The 18,749-nt window shown below is 36.6% G+C and overlaps 1 protein-coding gene across 2 annotated transcripts in view; it reads right to left on the bottom strand.

Annotated features, from left to right (window-relative positions):
* PIK3C2G (phosphatidylinositol-4-phosphate 3-kinase catalytic subunit type 2 gamma) overlaps nucleotides 1-18,749 on the bottom strand; it is a 326,439-nt gene that overhangs the window by 263,121 nt on the left and 44,569 nt on the right. For both annotated transcript variants that reach the window (XM_029955770.1, XM_029955769.1), the window contains exon 7: nucleotides 12,014-12,077. In XM_029955770.1, coding sequence (XP_029811630.1) covers nucleotides 12,014-12,077 — 64 coding nt within the window. The remainder of the gene's footprint in view (nucleotides 1-12,013; nucleotides 12,078-18,749) is intronic.

Consider the following 18,749-nt stretch of genomic DNA (forward strand, 5'->3'; position numbering starts at 1 on the left):
CTTTCTCAAAAGCTCTCCTGGTCTGTAGGCATTGTTTTCCTTCTCTTACTTTTTACAGGTAACAGTTGATCCAATGTCAGGGGTTCATGCAGAGATTTCAGCTCCATATCTACTCATTTCTCTACTTCCATCAACTGGTTTAGGTCTAAAATCTTAGCACTTGTAGGAGCCTGTAACACTAGTCTCTAAGCCTGAGGACCTAAATCCAATCTGATATTTCCCTCGGGCCATTGTAGCACCAATGTTGGTGCTTTAAGTTGCCTCTCTAAATTTCTGTCACCCAGAAAAAGCAAAAACCTTTGGCTCCTGAGGAAGGGGAGGATACCCTATCTTGAGTCCAGGATCCTGCATGGCTACCAGTCAGAGGCCAGGCACCAGTGGCAGAAAGGGCAGAAAACCATGTTCTGTACACGAATAACTACAGGCACAAGGCACAGTTTAGCCGCCATGTGGAGGGGCAGGGTTTCTCTAAAAGTTCCAATCTTGAAGCTGTAGGACACAGTCTGCCTCAGGCTATGACTGATCTTTACAACTACAAAAGATGAGTCTATTTTGAGTAATAAATAAGAGCAGAGTAGTGCTAGGGCAGAGAGAAAAGTATGGAGAGGAACCATCTCTGTGGCAAAGGCAAATAGCTTGTTGTAAGCTGAAAGCGAAGCAAGAATACTGAGGAAAGAATTCTGGCACCACAAGCCCCACTGTAAGTACAGGTAATAGTGGCTAAACACTATAAATTTATAATATAAACTCTTAGCAAAGTAGGAATAGAAGGAAACTTCTTCAACCTAGTGAAGGACAGCTAACTTCAGGCCATAACTATATAAACTCCTAGTAACTTCATACTCAATGGTAAAGGACTGTAACTTTCTCCTTAAGATTAACAACAAAGTAAGAGTTCTATTCCTATCAGTTCTAGTAAAATTCTACTGGAGATCAAGGCAAACAAAATTATATAGAGAGATATCAAATTGTTACATGGTGTCTAGGGTGAAAGGTATTTACTGCAAAGAAGCACTTGGGCACTTTTTGGTGTAATGGAAATATTTTATACTTTGATTTCTGTGGGAGTTACATAGGTATCTGCATATTCAAAACTAGTCAAACTATATAATTAACATGAGTGTGTTTTACTGTATGTAGATTAAACTTCTAGATAGTTGATTTAATGAATGCAAATCATAGTGAAAGTGAAAAGAGAAGCCACTAACTAAAAGGAGGTATTTACAATACACATAATCAAATGAAGAGCAAATAAATAGGTAGTTCCCATAAATATATTTGAGAAAGATAAGTTAATGTAGAAGGTGAATGTATATTTATCAGAAAAGATGGGAGTTTGATATTATATTTAAAAAGTAAAGAATCATGAATTTATTGTATTCAGGGAAATGAAAATAGAAACAAGATCACAACATATACCTCACTTAGGCAAAAGTAAATCTATTTATTTATTTTATTTTTTCTTTCAAATTTTTATTTAAATTGTAGTTGATTAACATAATATTGGTTTCAGTAGTAGAGTTTAATGATTCCTTGCTTCTATACAACATCCAGTGCTAGTCACAACACATAACCTCCGTAATACCCATCACCTGTTTAGCTTATCCCCCCACCCACTGCCCCTTCATCAACCTTCAGTTTGTTCTCCATAGTCAAGGGTCTTTTATGGTTTGATTCCCTCCTTTAATTTTCTCTCTTCCCCTATGTTCATATGTTTTGTTTCTTAAGTTCCGCATATGCATGAAGTCATACGCTATCTTTGTCTGGCTGACTTATTTTGCTTAGCATAATACATTCTAGCTTCATCCCCATCATTGCAAATGGCAAGATACCATTCTTTTTGATGGCTGAGTAATATTCCACTGTATATAGTACCACATGTTTTTTATCCATTCATCAGTTGATGGGCATTTGGGAACTTTCCATAATTTGCTGTTATTGATAATGCTGCTGTAAATGTCAGAGTGCATGTGCCCATTTGAATCAATATTTTTTTTTATCCTTTGGGTAAACACCTAGTAGTACAATTGCTGGGTCGTAGGGTAGTTCTATTTATAACTTTTTGAGGCACCTCCAATTGTTTTCCACGGTCCTGCACCAGTTTGCATTTCCTCCAAGAGTGTATGAAGGTTCCCCTTTTTCCTCATCCTCGCTTACACCCATTGTTTTTGTGTTGTTAATTTTAGCCCTTCCAACAGGTGTGAGGTTGTACCTCATTGTAGTTCTGATTTATATTTTTCTGATGATGAAATGTTGAGCATCTTTTCATGTGTCTATTGGCCATCTCTATGTCTTCTTTAGAAAAATGTCTATTTATGTCTTCTGCCCATTTCATAACTGGACTATTTGCTTTTTGAGGTGCTTGAATTTGAATAGTTCTTTATAGATTTTGGACACTAACCCTTTAGCAGATATATCATTTGCAAATATCTTTCCCCTTTCCTTAGGCTGTCTTTGAGTTTTGTTGATTGTTTCCTACACTGTGGAGGTTTTTATCTTGATTAAGTCCCAGTAGTTGATTTTTGCTTTTGTTTCCCTTGCCTCCAGAGACGTGTCTAGTCAGAAGTTGCTCCAGCTGAGGTTAAAGAGGTTGCTGCCTGTTTCCTCCTCTAGGATTTTTATGGTTCCCTGTCTTACATTTAGGTCTTTCATCAATTTTGAATTTATTTTTGTGTATGGTATATGAAATGTGGTCCAGGTTCATTCTTCTGCATGGTGCTGTTCGGTTTTCCCAACACTGTTTGTTGAAGAGACTGTCTTTTTCCATTGAGTATTTTTTCCTACCTTGTCAAAGATTAATTGGCCATATGTTTGTGGGTCCATTTGTGGGTTCTGTATTCTCTTCCATTGACCTGTGTGTCTGTTTTTTGTGCCAGTATCAATCATACTGTCTTGATTACAGCTTTGTAATACAGCATGAAGTCTGAAACCAGGATGCCTCCAGCTTTGGTTTTTTTTTCCAACATTATTTTGTCTATTTGGGGCCTTTTGGGGTTCCATACAAATTTTAGGATTGTTTATTCTAGTTCTGTGAAAAATGCTGGTAGTTTTGGATAGGAATTGCATTAAATATGTAGATTGCTTTGGGTATTAAAGTTATTTTAACAATATTTGTTCTTCCAATCCATGTGAGTGGAATGTCTATTTCTGTGTATCATCTTCAATTTCTTTCATCAGTGTTTTATAGTTTACAGAGTACAGATCATTCCTAGATATCTTATGGTTTTTGGTGCAATTGTAAATGGGATTGATTCCTTGATTTCTCTTTCTGCTTCTTCATTATTGGTGTGTAGAAATGGAACAGATTTCTGTGCATTGATTTTGTATCCTGTGACTATGTTGAATTAGTTTATTAATTCTAGCAATTTTTTTGGTAGAGTCTTTCAGATTTTCTAGCTGGAGTATCATGTCTTCTGCAAACAGTGAAAAGTTAGACTTCTTCCTTTATTCTTCCTTGGATACCTTTTACTTCTTTTTATTGTCTGATTGCTGAGGCTAGGACTTCCAGTAGTATGTTAAATAACAGCAGTGAGAGTGGACATCCCTGTCTTGCTCCTGACTGCAGAGCAAAAGCTTCTCAGTTTTTCCCCATTGAGGATAATATTAGCTGTGGGTCTTCATATATGGCCTTATGTTGAAGTATGTTCCCTCTATTTCTGCTTTCTTAAGATATTTTTTCAAAGATGGATGCTGTATTTTGTCAAATGCTTTTTCTACATCTACTGAGAGGATCATATGTTTCTTATCCTATCTTTTATTAATGAGATGTATCACATTACTTGGTTTGCAAATATGAAAGCACCCACAGAGCCCAGGAGTTAATCTCATCTGATTGTGGAAAATAACACTTTTAATATAATGTTGGATTTGATCTGCTAGTATCTCCTTGGGAATTTTAGCATCCATTTTCAACAGGGGTATTGGCCTGTAATTTTCCTTTTTAGTTGGGTCTTTGTCGGATTTTGGAATCAAGGTCATACTGGCTTTGTGGAATGAATTTAGAAGTTTTCTTTACATTTCTATTTTTTTGAAATAGTTTGAAAAAAGTATGTGTTTTCTTTAAACCCCCTGTAGGGACGCCTGGGTGGCTCAGTTGGTTAAGTGGCCGACTTTGGCTCTGGTCATGATCTTGCAGTTTGTGGGTTCGAGCCTCATGTCAAGCACTGTGCTGACAGCTCAGAGCCTGGAGCCTGCTTCAAATTTTGTGTCTCCTTGTCCCTCTGCCCCTCCCCTGCTCACATTCTGTCCCTCTGTCCTTCAAAAATAAATAAACATTAAAAATAATTTAAGTCCCTTGTAAAGTCATTTGGCCCTGAACATTTTTTTTTTGTTGTTGGGTGATTTTTTTTTTGTTACTGAGTTAATTTCTTTGCTGGTTATGAGTCTGTTCAAATTTTTCATTTCTTATTGTTTCAGTTTTGGTAATTTGTATATTTCTAGGAATTTATCTGTTTCTTCCGGTTTGCTCAGTTTGTTGGCATATAATTTTTCATAATGTTCTCTTACTATCGTTTGTATTTCTGTGTGTTGGTTGTGATCTCTTTTCTCTCATTCATAATTTTATTTATTTGGGTCTCTTTTCTTTTTAAAAAGTCTGGCTAGGGGTTTATCAATTTTATTAATCCTCTCAAAGAACCATTTCTTAGTTTCCTTGATTTGTTCTACTGGTTTTTTGTTGTTTTTGTTGTTTGTTTGTTTCTATATCACTTATTTCTGCTGTAATCTTTATTATTTTCCTTTTTTCTGCTGGCTTTAGGCTTTATTTACTTTCTATTTTGATGACAGTCTTGCTGGATAAAATATTTTTGGCTGTATATTTTTCCATTTAGTATGCTGAATATGTCATGCCACTCCCATCTGGCCTGGCAAGTTTCTGTGGAGAGATCTGCTGTTCACCTGATTTGTCTTCCCTTGTAGGTTAGGGATTTCTTTTCCCTTGCTGCTTTCAGGTGTTTTTCCTTATATCAGTAGTTTGCAAATTTGACTACAGTATGTTTTGGTGTTGGCTGGGTTTTGTTGATTTTGATGGGAGTTCTCTGTGCCTCCTGGATTTAGATGTCTTTTTCTTTCCCCAGATTAGGGAAGCCTTCAGTTATAATTTGCTCAAATAAACATTCTGTCCCTTTTTCCCTCTTCTTCTTCTGGGGCTCCTATGATATGAATGTTATTATGCTTTATGGTGTTACTGTGTTCTCTAAATATACATTCATAATCCATAGTTTTTCTTAACCTCTTCTTTTCAGCTTCATTACTTTCCATAATTTTATCTTCTATGTCACTTGTTTGTTCCTCTGCTCCTTCCATCCTTGTGGTCACTACGCCAGTTGATTTTGCTTCCCACTTATAGCACTTCTTATTTTGGCCTGGCTAGTCTTTAGGTCTTTTATCACTGCAGTAAATGGTCTCTCCAGTTTCTTCTGTTTTCAAGACCAACTACTATGTATTTTATGATCATTGCTTTAAATTCTGTTTCCAACATAATACTTATATCTGTTTTGATTAACTCCCAGTTTATGATATGTTCTTGTTCTTTCTTGTGGCATGAATTCTCCATTTTGGAATTTTGTATAGGACTCTTATCTTTTGTGTATCAGGAAAGTCTGTGTCTGGTCCTGTTTGCACTAGAGGTAAAGCTTTGCAGCACTCTATGATCAGTAGATCTAGTGCATGTGGGGGTTTGTGCCAGTCTTCTGGGGAAGGGCCCACTGCTGTTCTGGCTCTCAGTCAAGCTTGCCCTAGTAAAAAAAAAAACCAAAAAACAGATGCCTGCAGAGTGCCGGGGGTAGGTCTTGCTGTAAGTGGCTCAAGCCTCCACTTGCATGCTATACTGCTCCCTAAAGTTTGCTGTGATGATAGGAGAGGTTAAAAATGGCATCAGCCCACTCTCTTCCCCAGGAAGGGTATTTCATGCCCACCACTGTTGAAGAGGCCTTCACAGAAGGGGGAATAATCTCCTCCTTTGTGACCTAGGCTTCCCTCAGATCCCTGCCTTCACCCTGTCTATATTTGCTCTGTCTCCAGGCCTTTTGGTGCAGTGTTCCTCTGTTTTAACTCAGGCACATGGCTGGGTTTCAAAACTCCAGATGTGGGATTCAAAACACCTCGTCTGGGGCAGACTTCTGCTGGTACTCTGAGGGAGGGTGTCACTCCACTGTGCCTCATAATGGTTACTCCCAGAAAAGCAGTTGTACGACTGGCAGGGACTTGGCTTTTTATGGTAAAGCATAGCAAAAAGCCAGCATCCAAGTTGGCTACCCTCAGCAGGCTTCTCTGCTCATATGCTAGTGAATAGGACAGCTCCATGGAGCCCACCAGTTCTTTTGTCCTGAGAGGCAATTCTGCCTCTCCCAAATGGACTGCAAGAAGGGGAACTGTTTCTTCCAGCATGATCCAGGAGATCCTCAGAGCATGCTGTCCACTCCTGGGCCTCTGCCCTTCTTCTCCACAGGAGCCCACTATGCATGCCAGACTTGACTCTAGTGATGGCACAGACTTCTTAAACTTCAGACTTGTAGCTCTGCTGCTAGTAACAATTTGTGGTAATCAGTCCCTCTCGTTTTCCCAGTCAGTGTTGTTTTGGGGAAGTGCATGCTGCTTTATCTTTCTCTCTCATATTCTCTCTCCTCTCACTCCATGATCAGGGCTCTCTTTCCTTTGCAGCACCTGTGATTCTTTTCTCGCCCAAATAATGTCTCCACATCTCCTACATTCCACAGTGTGACCTCTTTTTTCCTTCTAGTTGTGCAGTTTGTTCTCTTAGTCCTCAGATCAACTTCCTGGGTGTTCAGAATGGTTTCTCAAGTGTACATTAACAGTGGATTGGATAAATAAATTGAGGTTCCTTGAACTGATTGAGTACTGTGCATCACTGAAACAAATCAAAACCACATGGAACAAGGGGTAAATCTGAAAACCAATGAGCTAAAGACATATGGCTCAGAAAGTACATATAGTTTGATTCCATTTATAGAGGCATTAAAAAGGAAACCTAAAATTTATATTTCTTATGAAAGCATAGAAATCTTTTGATGGTAATGTGAAAAGGTAAAATGGTGGAAAGAAACCTACAAAATACTTTTCACCAAAGGATACCCTCATGTAGAGGAAAAGAGATATAAAGGGACACACAGGCAGATCCTATGATACCGGCAATATTACTGCTTAATAAGAATGCCTGCTCTAGAGTTATTCTTTCGTCTGTATATATATTATTAAGTTTTCTTCATGCATTATATAATTCACTGCACAAATCCCAAATAAAATGTCAGATCATGTCATTCCTTTGGCAAAATCCTTCAATGATTAGGTCTCACTTGGAATACAAATTATGTTGGCTAGTGATTATTTTCCTTATTGAAGATCTACTTTCAGTTTTTTGTTTTTTGCTTCCCTAAGTCTGGAAATGTTTTATTCATAATAGGTTTGGCTTTTAGTAGTTTCAGTATGCCCTTTATTTCTGCAGAGGTAGTTTGCAACTCCGCAATTGTGTTTTATTTTTCTTGTAACCTGACTATATCTCCTTTATCTCCTTGACTTCGTCTTTTGTAACCTTTAGCCAGGACCTTGTTACCTATTCATTTTGTTCTGTTTTCTTCTTAGGAATCTTTGTTCCTTTCCCACTTCTTATATTCTATGTTGAATGCAAATCAGATTTGTGACATTTTTCTTCTTCTGGATCCTGTACAGCCCTTTACATTAGCAATAAACTCTTAATGATAATCAGCCTGCAAAATATGTAACTCTAAAAACAGTAACTCTAACAGCACTAAAATAACACTTGTACTTATCTTCACCTGAACATGTTTTATCTTCCAACCACTATATTGTATTAAACATATTACATACACTTTTTATTAATTTTTAAAAATATTGTATTTTATTAAATTCACAGTAGTGATGAGTAATATGAACTCTAGGAAAGTTGAATTAAAACTTTCTTTAGTGGAGGGTTGGCATATAGTACTATCTGACTTTGGAGTCTCTGTTCCTAAATTCTGTCCTTATTGCCATTCTGTTTGAATTGTTTGAGGGCTTTCTGGGTGGCTCAGTTGGTTAAATGTCTGTCTCTTGATTTCGGCTCAGGTTATGATCATGGTTTGTGAGTTCAAGCCCCATGTTGGGCTCTGCATTGACACTGTGGAGCCCACTTGGGATCCTGTCTTCTGCTCTCTGTCCCTCCCTGCTCATGTTCTTGCACTCTCTCTCTTTTACCTCTCTCTCAAAAATAAACATTTAAAAATAAATTATGTTTGAATTTGGTACTTATAAAATGTAACAATAGGTCTGATTGTTACTAAAAGAGCTTTGGTTCTAATAAAGCCAAATATAGAGGATTCTTATGTGTCCCCTTTATTTCTGCTTATATGTAGAATTTTTAGCTTCTGTATAGAGGCTGAATTCAGTTGGATTGGGGTCTTACTCATTTAGTTACTTAAACCTGAATAATAGAGGTGTCATTCTGGTTATCTAGTTTGTACACTTTCTGAGTCATGAGCAAGATGATAAAGTGTTTGGAGGGAGGTTTTTAGCTCTTTTTAGACCAAATAGATGTTTCATGAAGCCAAATCATCTTTTACAGCATAAGTAGACTTTTCTCAATTCAAATCCATCAATTTATAATTAGTTCACCAGTTGTTAGATTCTGGTATAAGTTTGCCATCAGTGATAGGGATTGCTAACTTTGTTTAAAGGTCCTATTTGGCACTATAATGAAAAAATTTGGAGACAGTGCACTAGAGGCTACTAGGAAGAAGCAACTTTTAATCAGAAGTTGACTCTTGTACCTAGATTGATATCTTGTTTTACACTGCTTTGCTTTGTGTATATACCATTCTGTGTACATTATTTATATGAATATGCTGTCTCTCCAACTAGATCATCAGCAGCCTCAGAGTATGGATCTGATTTCTATTTCTCTCTCTCTCCTCCCCCCTTTTTTGAGAGAGAGACAGAGAGAGAGAGTGGAGAGAGAGTGAGAGAGAGCAGGGGAGAGGCAGAGAGAGAGGGAGAAGGAATCCTAAGCAGTCTCCATACTGTCGGTGCAACGCCTGACACGGGGCTCGAACTCACAAACTGTGAGGTCATGACCTGAGCAGAAAGCAAGTCAGATGCTTAACCAACTGAGCCATCCAGGCACCCCAGATTTCTATTTCTCTTGATTCGTGAGTAAATAGTTCACTAATTAGCATTAAGTAAGCATTAAGTAATACCCAATGGGAGAAATTATTTTTTTATTCTTAATTTCTCTGAAATATTAGAGATCAATACAGTATATAGAATGAATATAGAAAATGTTCCTTACCTTTCTGGATATTAGTGGAAAGAGAGGAAGAAAATGTCCAAAAGAAAAGTTCTGTATAAGTTAGTTACAAAACTACTTAGCAAACATAATAGTCAGAACACCCAAAATGAAATAAATCAACTCTAAAATATGTTAAATGACCATGGCTGGGGAAAGAAAATATTTGACAAGTTAAATAATCCATATTATTCAACAATATCTATGTCATGTTTATTCAGCCTGCATGTTTTCTGTCTTTAAAAAAATTATGTTTAGGGGCGCCTGGGTGGCTCAGCCAGTTAAGCGTCTGACTTCATCTCAGGTCATGATCTCACAGTTCATGGGTTCAAGCCCTGCATTGGGCTGTGTGCTGACAGCTCGGAGCCTGGAACCTGCTTCCAATTCTGTATCTCCCTCTCACTCTACCCATTCCCCACTGGTGGTGTCTCTCTGTCTCTCAAATAAATAAACATTAAAAAAAAACCTTCTTAAGTTGCACTTAATAACCGAAGTTTGGGAAATATAAAAAAAATTGTTGTTCATGTTGGTACTGTTTATGACGTTGATGAAATATTACTTAATGTAGTTGTCAAATAAATAGAAGTATCAGAGTCTGTCTCATTTCTCACATATTTGCTAGTGATGCCTCATTGGAAGAATCACATTTAGAAAGCTCATGGTTTTGGAAAGAGTTCATCTGGAAAACCACAGACACTGTGGCCTCTTTATAAGTGAGATGTGGGTGATGATAACTGTTTGCCTGTGTTAATGTGAAGACAGTAATTATTTGATGTTTTGCCAACTTTCAAAAATTTATAGTAAATCAATGGATTCTTTCAAAGTGGAAATATTGGAGGCTTTATATAAGAGTAAGATGATCAAACTTCTTGAAAATTAAGAACTTTACAGATTCTCAACAATTTGTGCACATATGTGTATGTATTAAAAGACATCTGTGATGCATGAGCAGTACTGAGATGTTTAGATAATTACAGTCATTCATAAGTAAGCTATCATAACCTAAAAGTATATCTATATGTAGCCAAAAGACATAAATGATCTAGGAATGAAGTCTTTGTCTGCCTTGGGTAGCTGGTAAATTTCAGATTCTACATTAGAAAGAATGACTATCACAAAAGTAAAGAATCAAGCTGACAGAAGTACTAATTATGACACTTTTATGAGACTTAAACTAATCTTCTATGAACTTACACATTTCACATTTTAAACTTCCAGATATAAGCCAAGCTCAAGAAAGAAAAATGGAATTAGAGTGATAGGATTACACTTTGGAGGGAATATGAATTGTGTATTTGTCATCATCATGTCTTTAAATATTTATGTGGAGGACTTGGTGAGAAGATGGCGGAGAAGTAGGGGCATCTGTACTTCCCGCCCACATGTCTCAAACAAAGAAGGGCTGAAGCCAAAGGACTCTGAACCTCAAGAGTTTGGGAGAAAAGAAGACAGAGTCTACTAGGAAGACAGCCCCATAGGCCTACTTCAAGGAACAAACCAAAGCACATATGGTGGAGAGTCCAAAACATCACTATGAGTAGGGAAATAAATATTTATGTGGAATTCACATGAATTTGGTATCTATCCAGAAATATTTATTATTTTCAGAATCTTCTAATGTTAATTAATGTTAGGAATAGTTACTTAGGCTCTTTATCTTTTCATATATATCCAGAGTCAATTATTTAATGGAAAAATAAATCCTCATTTGTTTTAAAACATGTATTTACAAAATTTTCCATAATCACAGCATGTTTTATCTGTGGAAGATTAACCCTTCCCTGAAAGATTAAGCTATAAGATATGACCTGCCTAATGGTGACCACAACTTTGATGCCCAGTTGCCAACTAAATCTCAGTAATCTTGGGCCAAATACATAATTTTCCCTGCCAAGCTAGCTTCTCCTCTCTTTGCTATTTTAGTGAACTGATGTCTCCATGTAGTCAGTTAGCAGCCAGAAATGTGGAGGTATTCTAGACACCCTCTTCTTCTTTATACTCATAGTATTTCATCAAATCATATACATTGCACATTTTCACATATTCTGAATTTGTCACCTCCTAACTGCCCCTACTGTAGACTTTTTGTCAATGCCCTTATCATCTCTTTGGGCTAATGTAATGAAATGTCCCTCTAATCACCCATCTATCATTTTACTGTCTTGCATAATGGCTGTATGTCATCAGCTGATAAATTATAAAATCATTAAATTGTCCATAACATGTCCTTAGGCTCCTACGTAAGTTGGTCCCTGTTTGCCCCTTTCACGTGGTCTCTTTCCAGTCTCACCTTGAACCCTAATTGTATCCATTCCAAATTTCATACAGTTTTCTAACCACACTAGGCTTTTCCTAACTGCTTCTCTTCATGGCATTCTTCGCTAAAAGTTGTCCCCACTCCCCACCTTCTTTCACCATGTGCCTTACTTAGTTGGCATACTCATTTTTCAACATTTGAATCAAATAGGTAAAATGGATGATTTTCTTTTGTGTCCTATATACACATAGGTCTTTCATGCTCACAGTACCTGTGACACTTTAGTAATATACTTCTATTTACTTGTATGTTTTGCCATGATATAATGAAAGCTGCTGTAGTATAGACATTCTACTTTATTCATTTTGTATCTTCAGAAAATTGTAAAGTTTAAGAAAAAAGAGTATATGGTTAATAAATGCTTATTGAATTGATAGATAAGTAACAAAAGTTAATACCTGGGTTTTCAATAGGCATTTCAGGTGGAATTCATATTTTTTTATTACTGTTGAAAGGCACTGTCTGGAAAGAAAAAAATAACTTTGTCTAAAAGTGGGTAAGAAAACATATTAACTTTAGCATATTTATCATAAGTTTTGTTTTGTTCATGATTCAATAGCAGACATGGCTTAAAAAGGATTGCTGTTGACATGGTTTTAAAAATCATTTCATATGGATGTTATAAACAGTGTAACTTGATAGACTACAGACATATTTGAAAACTTTAGAACTCCAAAGATATCCATACCAAATTAACCAAACCTCTCAAACTGTTCATTCTATCAAACTACTCTTACTTCAAAATGTAAGTTATGAAAATATTTATGAGCAGATAATGACAAACACTAACATCAAGAATTATTAAATATGCAAACACTTGTAGAGAATTGCTTTCAGAATTAATGATATATATTTATAATAGATAAGGTTGTCTTTGACATCAAACCTCTGTCTGCATTTTTTTGCCCTAAGTTTCTCTTATTGCTCCAACTTTATCTGTGTGTAAGTGGAATAGATGTGAGATGAGCAGAGGTTCTTCTGACTTCACTAATCAAAATTATTTTCCAAACATTATTATTTTCTCTTCCTGTTTGTCCTGAAAACCACTCAATTGAACAAATCAGACAACACAAAAACAGTGTTAAAGACACACCTATATATTTTACAGTAGCTGCCTTCTCAGCCTTTATTAAATCATCACTTTAGTTGAATTAAATCTGACAGTTCAAAGACAAAATGTAAAATGCCCATATAAAAGTCAGGGGAGGTATGAATAGTAAAAGATTTTGGCTATTGGAAGGAAAGTTTTTATATAAAATCTGACCCTAAAACTTAAATGACCATCAAGCATTTATACCTTCAGCACCTTGCTATTTATTATATTTGTTTTATAGAAAAAAACCCCTGGAAACTAATGAAGGTATATTTTGTCCAACTTCTAAGAGGAAGTCACATCAGGGAAGAGGGAAACTGGAAAAAAAAGCTCATGCCATCTAGTGTTTGATCTTTTAATGACATCATGGAGCAGTATTAAGGAGGGAAGGCAGAATAGCATTGTATTACAGAAAGCAGTCTTGGAAGTCTCCAAGATGTCAAAGTAGATCAGCATCTGTATTATCATAATTAGACAACTATCTATAAAGAAAAACAGTTCTGGGAGAGCTTAGGAATTCTTCTAAGAAACTTTCACGTTACTGTAGAACAATAACAATAACAACCAAAAAACCCTGAGAATAACCACACAAAAAGGGCAGGGCAGTTTCATTTTACCTGCATCATCTCATCCTGCAGTCCAGCACTGCTCACTGCCAATAGGGAAATCCTCTTGCCTGGAAAGGGACAGCAAGTGAGCCAGCAGCTTCCCCTAGCCTTTTAGCACACTGCAGGAGGGACCTGCATTGGTTTTACCGCACCCAGAGACCAGCAAAGCTGAGGTACCTAACGAAGGCTAGGAACATGGAAGAAGGGTTGGGACTGCCACGATCGGCCATGTAGTGGAAGTTACTGTCGTTCCCAGTGACCTGCACTGCAGAGAGCCCCAGTACCTTTCACCACTGAAGAAACCAACAACTAATACAGCCGCTGCAGACTCACCTGCAGATTTCATAGTTTCCCTCCCCCCATCACGCATAGGTATTCATATTCACCAACAGCAGCTGCTTGAGTTCCTCCCAACTCCCTTCCCTACCCACTGCCACCCTAGGGCTCACCTGTAGCTGGTTCCCAAGCTGTGCACCTGCAAGCCCTTTGCCTGATTTCTATTGTGGCCTTCACTGTCATGCCATGTTTTAGGGAGACCCTGCAGGCACAGAAATCCACACTAATTTCCAGGACCCCCATAGTGCTTTTGGGCCTGGTTCTGGCCCTGTTTCCTGTGACTGGCCTACTCTGTTGGGCTTGCTTGCAACCAGCCCCTCTAGCTGTGTACCTTTGTGTAACCAGCCTGAAAGCCATAGTAGCCTCCATTGCTGTGCACATGACCAAGGTGAGACCACAGCCAAAGGAGTGCATACCAATAGCCAGGGGCCATAGGGCCAGTGCACCTACAGTTAGTTGTAGTACTTGCTACCAGATCTGCCCTCCCCTTTACTATATGTGTGTCTGCAACCAGTCCCTGCCACTGCACAGGTACTTGCAGCTGACCCACAAACTGTATGTATGCATGCCACCAACTAGCAACAACCTAGCTGCGGGCCCGGGAAACACCACTTGTTAAAGATATTGTAGGCCCCAGTGACCTGAGCTGAGGAGACATCACATTCACCAGACCTGGGTCTTCCAGATGACCTTACTTACACTTGGTGCCCTGCACCACTAGACTCATGGACATAGCATGCTCCAGTGTACCCCACCTGGTGAAGATCCTGTTCTGAGGTCAGCTTATAAAGTATGGAAGATGTGACTGCTTCTTGGCATGCACAGACATCTACACAAGGCTCCAGGGATCATAGAGTCAGGGAAATATGACACCACCAAAAAAACACAGTCAACCTAAAGCAACAATTGCCTGACCAAAATATTCAAAATAATTATACTGAAGATGCTCAGAGAAATTATGAGAACACAGGAAGACAATATAATAAACTCATCAAAACAATGTATGAACATAATGAGAAGTTCAATAAAGGTATAGAGAATATAAAAAGAAGAAACAGAGTTTTGGAGATAAAGAATACAATGGCTGAACTGAAGGATTCAATATAGAGCTTCAGCAGAAGAAGGGACCAAGCAGAAGAAAAAAAATCAGTAAGTTCAAAGACACATTATTTGAAATTACCTAACCAGAAGAAGAAAAACAAAAAAAGATTGAAAAAAAAAAAGAATTAAAAAAGCCTATGTGATTCGTGGGACTCCATAAAGAGAAACAATGCACATATCATTGGAGTCCTAAAAGAAGAAGATAAGAGAAAGGAGCAGAAAGCTTATTTAAAGAAATAATGGCTTTTGAACTTCCCAAACCTGGAGAGAGATTTGGACATTATGAAGTAATGGGTCACCTCATAATTTCAATCCAAAATGATCTTCTCCAAGACACATCACCAAATAAAACTGTCTAAACTCAAATGCAAAGAGAAAACTTCAAAAGCAGCAGGGGAGAAGAATTTTTCCTCATAAAAGAGAACCACCATAAAGCTATCAATAGATTTCTCAGCAGAAATCTTACAAACTAAGAGAGAGTGAGATGGTAAGTGTAAGTTGCTGAAAGAAAAAAAAACTCTGCCAACTAAGAATACTTTATCCAGCAAAACTGTCCTTCAGTAATGAAGGTGAAATAAAGACTTTCAAAAACAAAGGCAAAGGAGTTCTTCAGCACAAGGCCTCCCTTAGAAGTAATGCTAGTTCTTTAAGCTGAAATGAAAAGATGCTAATTAGTAACAGGAAAACATGAAAATATACAACACACTTTACCAAAAAGATAACTATATAATCTAATATAGTAATAATGATGTGTCACTCCCTTAACTATAGTATAGAGGTTAAAGAAAAAAAGTATTAAAAATAGCAAAAGCTTCAATAATTTTCAATGGATATATAATATAAAGAGGTATAAATTCGGGCATCAAAACCATAAAATTTTGGGGCAGAGCAAAAGGTAGAGTTTTTATGCAAATAAGGTTAAATTGCTATCAGCTTAAAAAACTGTTATGAGATATTTCAAGTAACCTCAGAGTAACCACAAAACAAAAACCTATCACAGATGCTCAAAAGGTAAACAGAAGGGGATTAAAGTATACTACAATAGCCAGTCATCAATTCAGACAGGGAGAAAGACAGAGAGAGAGAGAGGGAAGGAAAGAAGAAAGAAACAAAAGAAAGAAAGAGAATAAAGGAACTACAAAACAGCCAGAAAACAATTAACAAGATGACAATAGTTATTTTAAATGCAAAATTTTTAACTATCAATAGTTATTTTAAATGCAAAATTTTTCAGTCAAAAGGCAGATAGTAACTGAATGGATTAAAAAAAAAGACACAACTATATACTGCCTGCAAGAGATTCCCATCAGCTTCAAGGATACTGTTCACAGTAAAAGGATGGAAAAAAGTACTTTATGTATAATAGAGACCAAAATATAATAGAAGTAGCTATACTTATATCACACAAAATAGACTTTAATTTAAAAACTGTTCTAAGAAACAAAGAAGTATCAAAAGAGACTATTCTGAACAATTATATGCCAGAAAATTGGACAGCCTACAATAAATAGATTCCTAAGAAAATGCTACCTACCAAGACTGACTCAGGAAGCAATAGAAAATCTGAAAGATCAATAATAAGATTAAATCAGTAATCAAAAACCACCCAACAAAGAGAAATTCAGGAGCAGATAGCTTCTTTGGTAAATCCTACCAAATATTTAAAGAAAAATCAATACCATTTCTTCTCAAACTCTTCCAAAAATATGAAGAGGTAAGGACACTCCCAAACTCATTATATGTAGCTATAATTACCCTGATGCCAAAGTCAGATAATGACACTACATGAAAAGAAAACTATGGGCCAATATCCCTGAAGATTATAGATGCAAATATTCCCAGCAACATATTTGCAAACCAAGTTCAGCATATTAAAAGGATTATATACCCCATGACCATGTAAAATTTGTCCTTGGGATGCAAGGATGATTCAACTACACAAATCAATAAATGCCATAAGGCACATTAATATAATGAAAGACAGAAATCATTGATCATCTGAATGGAAGCAGAAAAAGCATTTGAAAACAATGTAACATCCTCTCATTATAGAAACTTTTAACAAATCAGGTATAGAAGGAACATATCTCAACATAATTAAAGTTCATGTATGACAGCCCACAGCTATCATCATACTCAATGGTGAGAGCTTGAAAGTACTTCCTCTCAGGGGTGCCTGGGTGACTCGATCAGTTAAGCATTCAACTTTGGCTCAGGTCCTGATCTCACAGTTAGTGGGTTCAAGCCCCATGTTGTGTTCTGTGCTAACAGCTCAGAGTCTGGAGCCTGCTTCAAATTCTGTGTCTCCCTCTTTCTCTGCCCCTCCTCCACTCATGCTCATCTCTCTCTCTCAAAAATAAACATTAAAAAAATTGTAGAAAACACTTTGTCTAAGATCAGGAATAAGAGAAGCGTTCCCACTCCCACTCTACCTATTCAACATAGTACTAGAAGTCTTAATCAGGCAAGAAAATGAAATAAAAGACATTCAAACTGAAAGGGAAAAGTAAAATTGTGTCTGTTTGATGATGGGACAGTCTGTATATAGAAAATCCTGAAGACTCTACCAAAATACTGTTAGAACTAGTAAATCTGCAAAGTTTTAGGAAGCAAGATAAATATATATAAATCATTTGGGTTTCTATACACTAATAATGAAAGTTTTGAAAAATAAAAAATTTTTACTTACAATAGCATCAAAAATAAAACAAACCAAAATAAAATAAAATAAAATAAATAAAATAAAACCAAAAAACCCTAGGAATAAATTTAACCAAGGAAGTGAAAGATATATACACTGAAAATGATGAGACGTTGAAAGAAATTAAAGAAAACAAATAGAAAGGCATCCAAGTTTTTAGATCAGAAAAGATACTATCATTAAAATTTCCATACCACCCACAGCCATCTATAGATTCAATTTCTTTTTTTTTTTAAGTAAGATCTATGCCCAACATGTGGCTTGAATTCACGATCCTGAGATCAAGAGTAGCGTGCTCTACCAACTGAGCCAGCCAGACATCTGTATTCAGTATAATTTTATCAAAATTTAAATGCCATTTTTATAGAAATAAGAAAATCCTAAAATTAATATATAACCACAAAATACCCCAAATAGCCAAAGCAATCCTGAGAAAGAACAAATCTGGAGGCATCACACTTCCTGATTTCAAACTATATTACAAAGGTTTGGGAATCAAAAGTATTATGACACTGATATAAAAACAGACACATAGATGAATGAATAGCCTTGAGAGCCCAGAAATAAATGTATGCATATATATAGTTAAGTCATATTTGACAAGGAGCCAAGAATAATCAGTGGGGAAAGGAGAGTCTCTTCAATAAATAGTTTGGGATAACTGCATATTCTCATGCAAAAGAATGAAATTTCACCATATCTTAAACCTTAAACAGCAAAGGAAAGAAAAAATAAATGAAATGAAAAGACAACCTACGTTTTGGGAGAAAATATTTGCAAATATATCTGACAAAGGGTTAATATCCAAAATGTGCAAGGAACTCATACAACTCAATGGTGAAAAATCAATCCGATTTAAAAAAATGGGCAGAGGACTTGTGTAGACATTTCCCTTAAAAATATATACAAATGACCAACAAACACATGAATAACAAGTACGTGAACAGTATCACTCATCATCAGGGAAATGCTACACTTGATCTTAGCCAAAAAGCTGAGAAGTCATGGGGAAATGCAAATCAAAATCACGAAGAGGTATCATCTCACACCAGTTGGGATGCTATTTTCAGGAAGACTCTGGTCAAGACTATTCAGAAAACAGAACCCTCATGTACTGTTGGGAATTTATGTTGGTTCACCCACTATGGAAAACAATATGAAGTTTCCTCAAAAAATAGAAATAGAACTAACATATCATCCAGCATTCCCACTTCTGGTATTCAAAAGAAATTAAATCATTATCTTGAAGAGATATCTGCACTCCCAAATTCATTGCATCATTATTCACAATAGCC

This window comes from Suricata suricatta, chromosome 10 (assembly GCF_006229205.1).
Source record: "Suricata suricatta isolate VVHF042 chromosome 10, meerkat_22Aug2017_6uvM2_HiC, whole genome shotgun sequence".
Lineage (NCBI taxonomy): Eukaryota > Metazoa > Chordata > Mammalia > Carnivora > Herpestidae > Suricata > Suricata suricatta.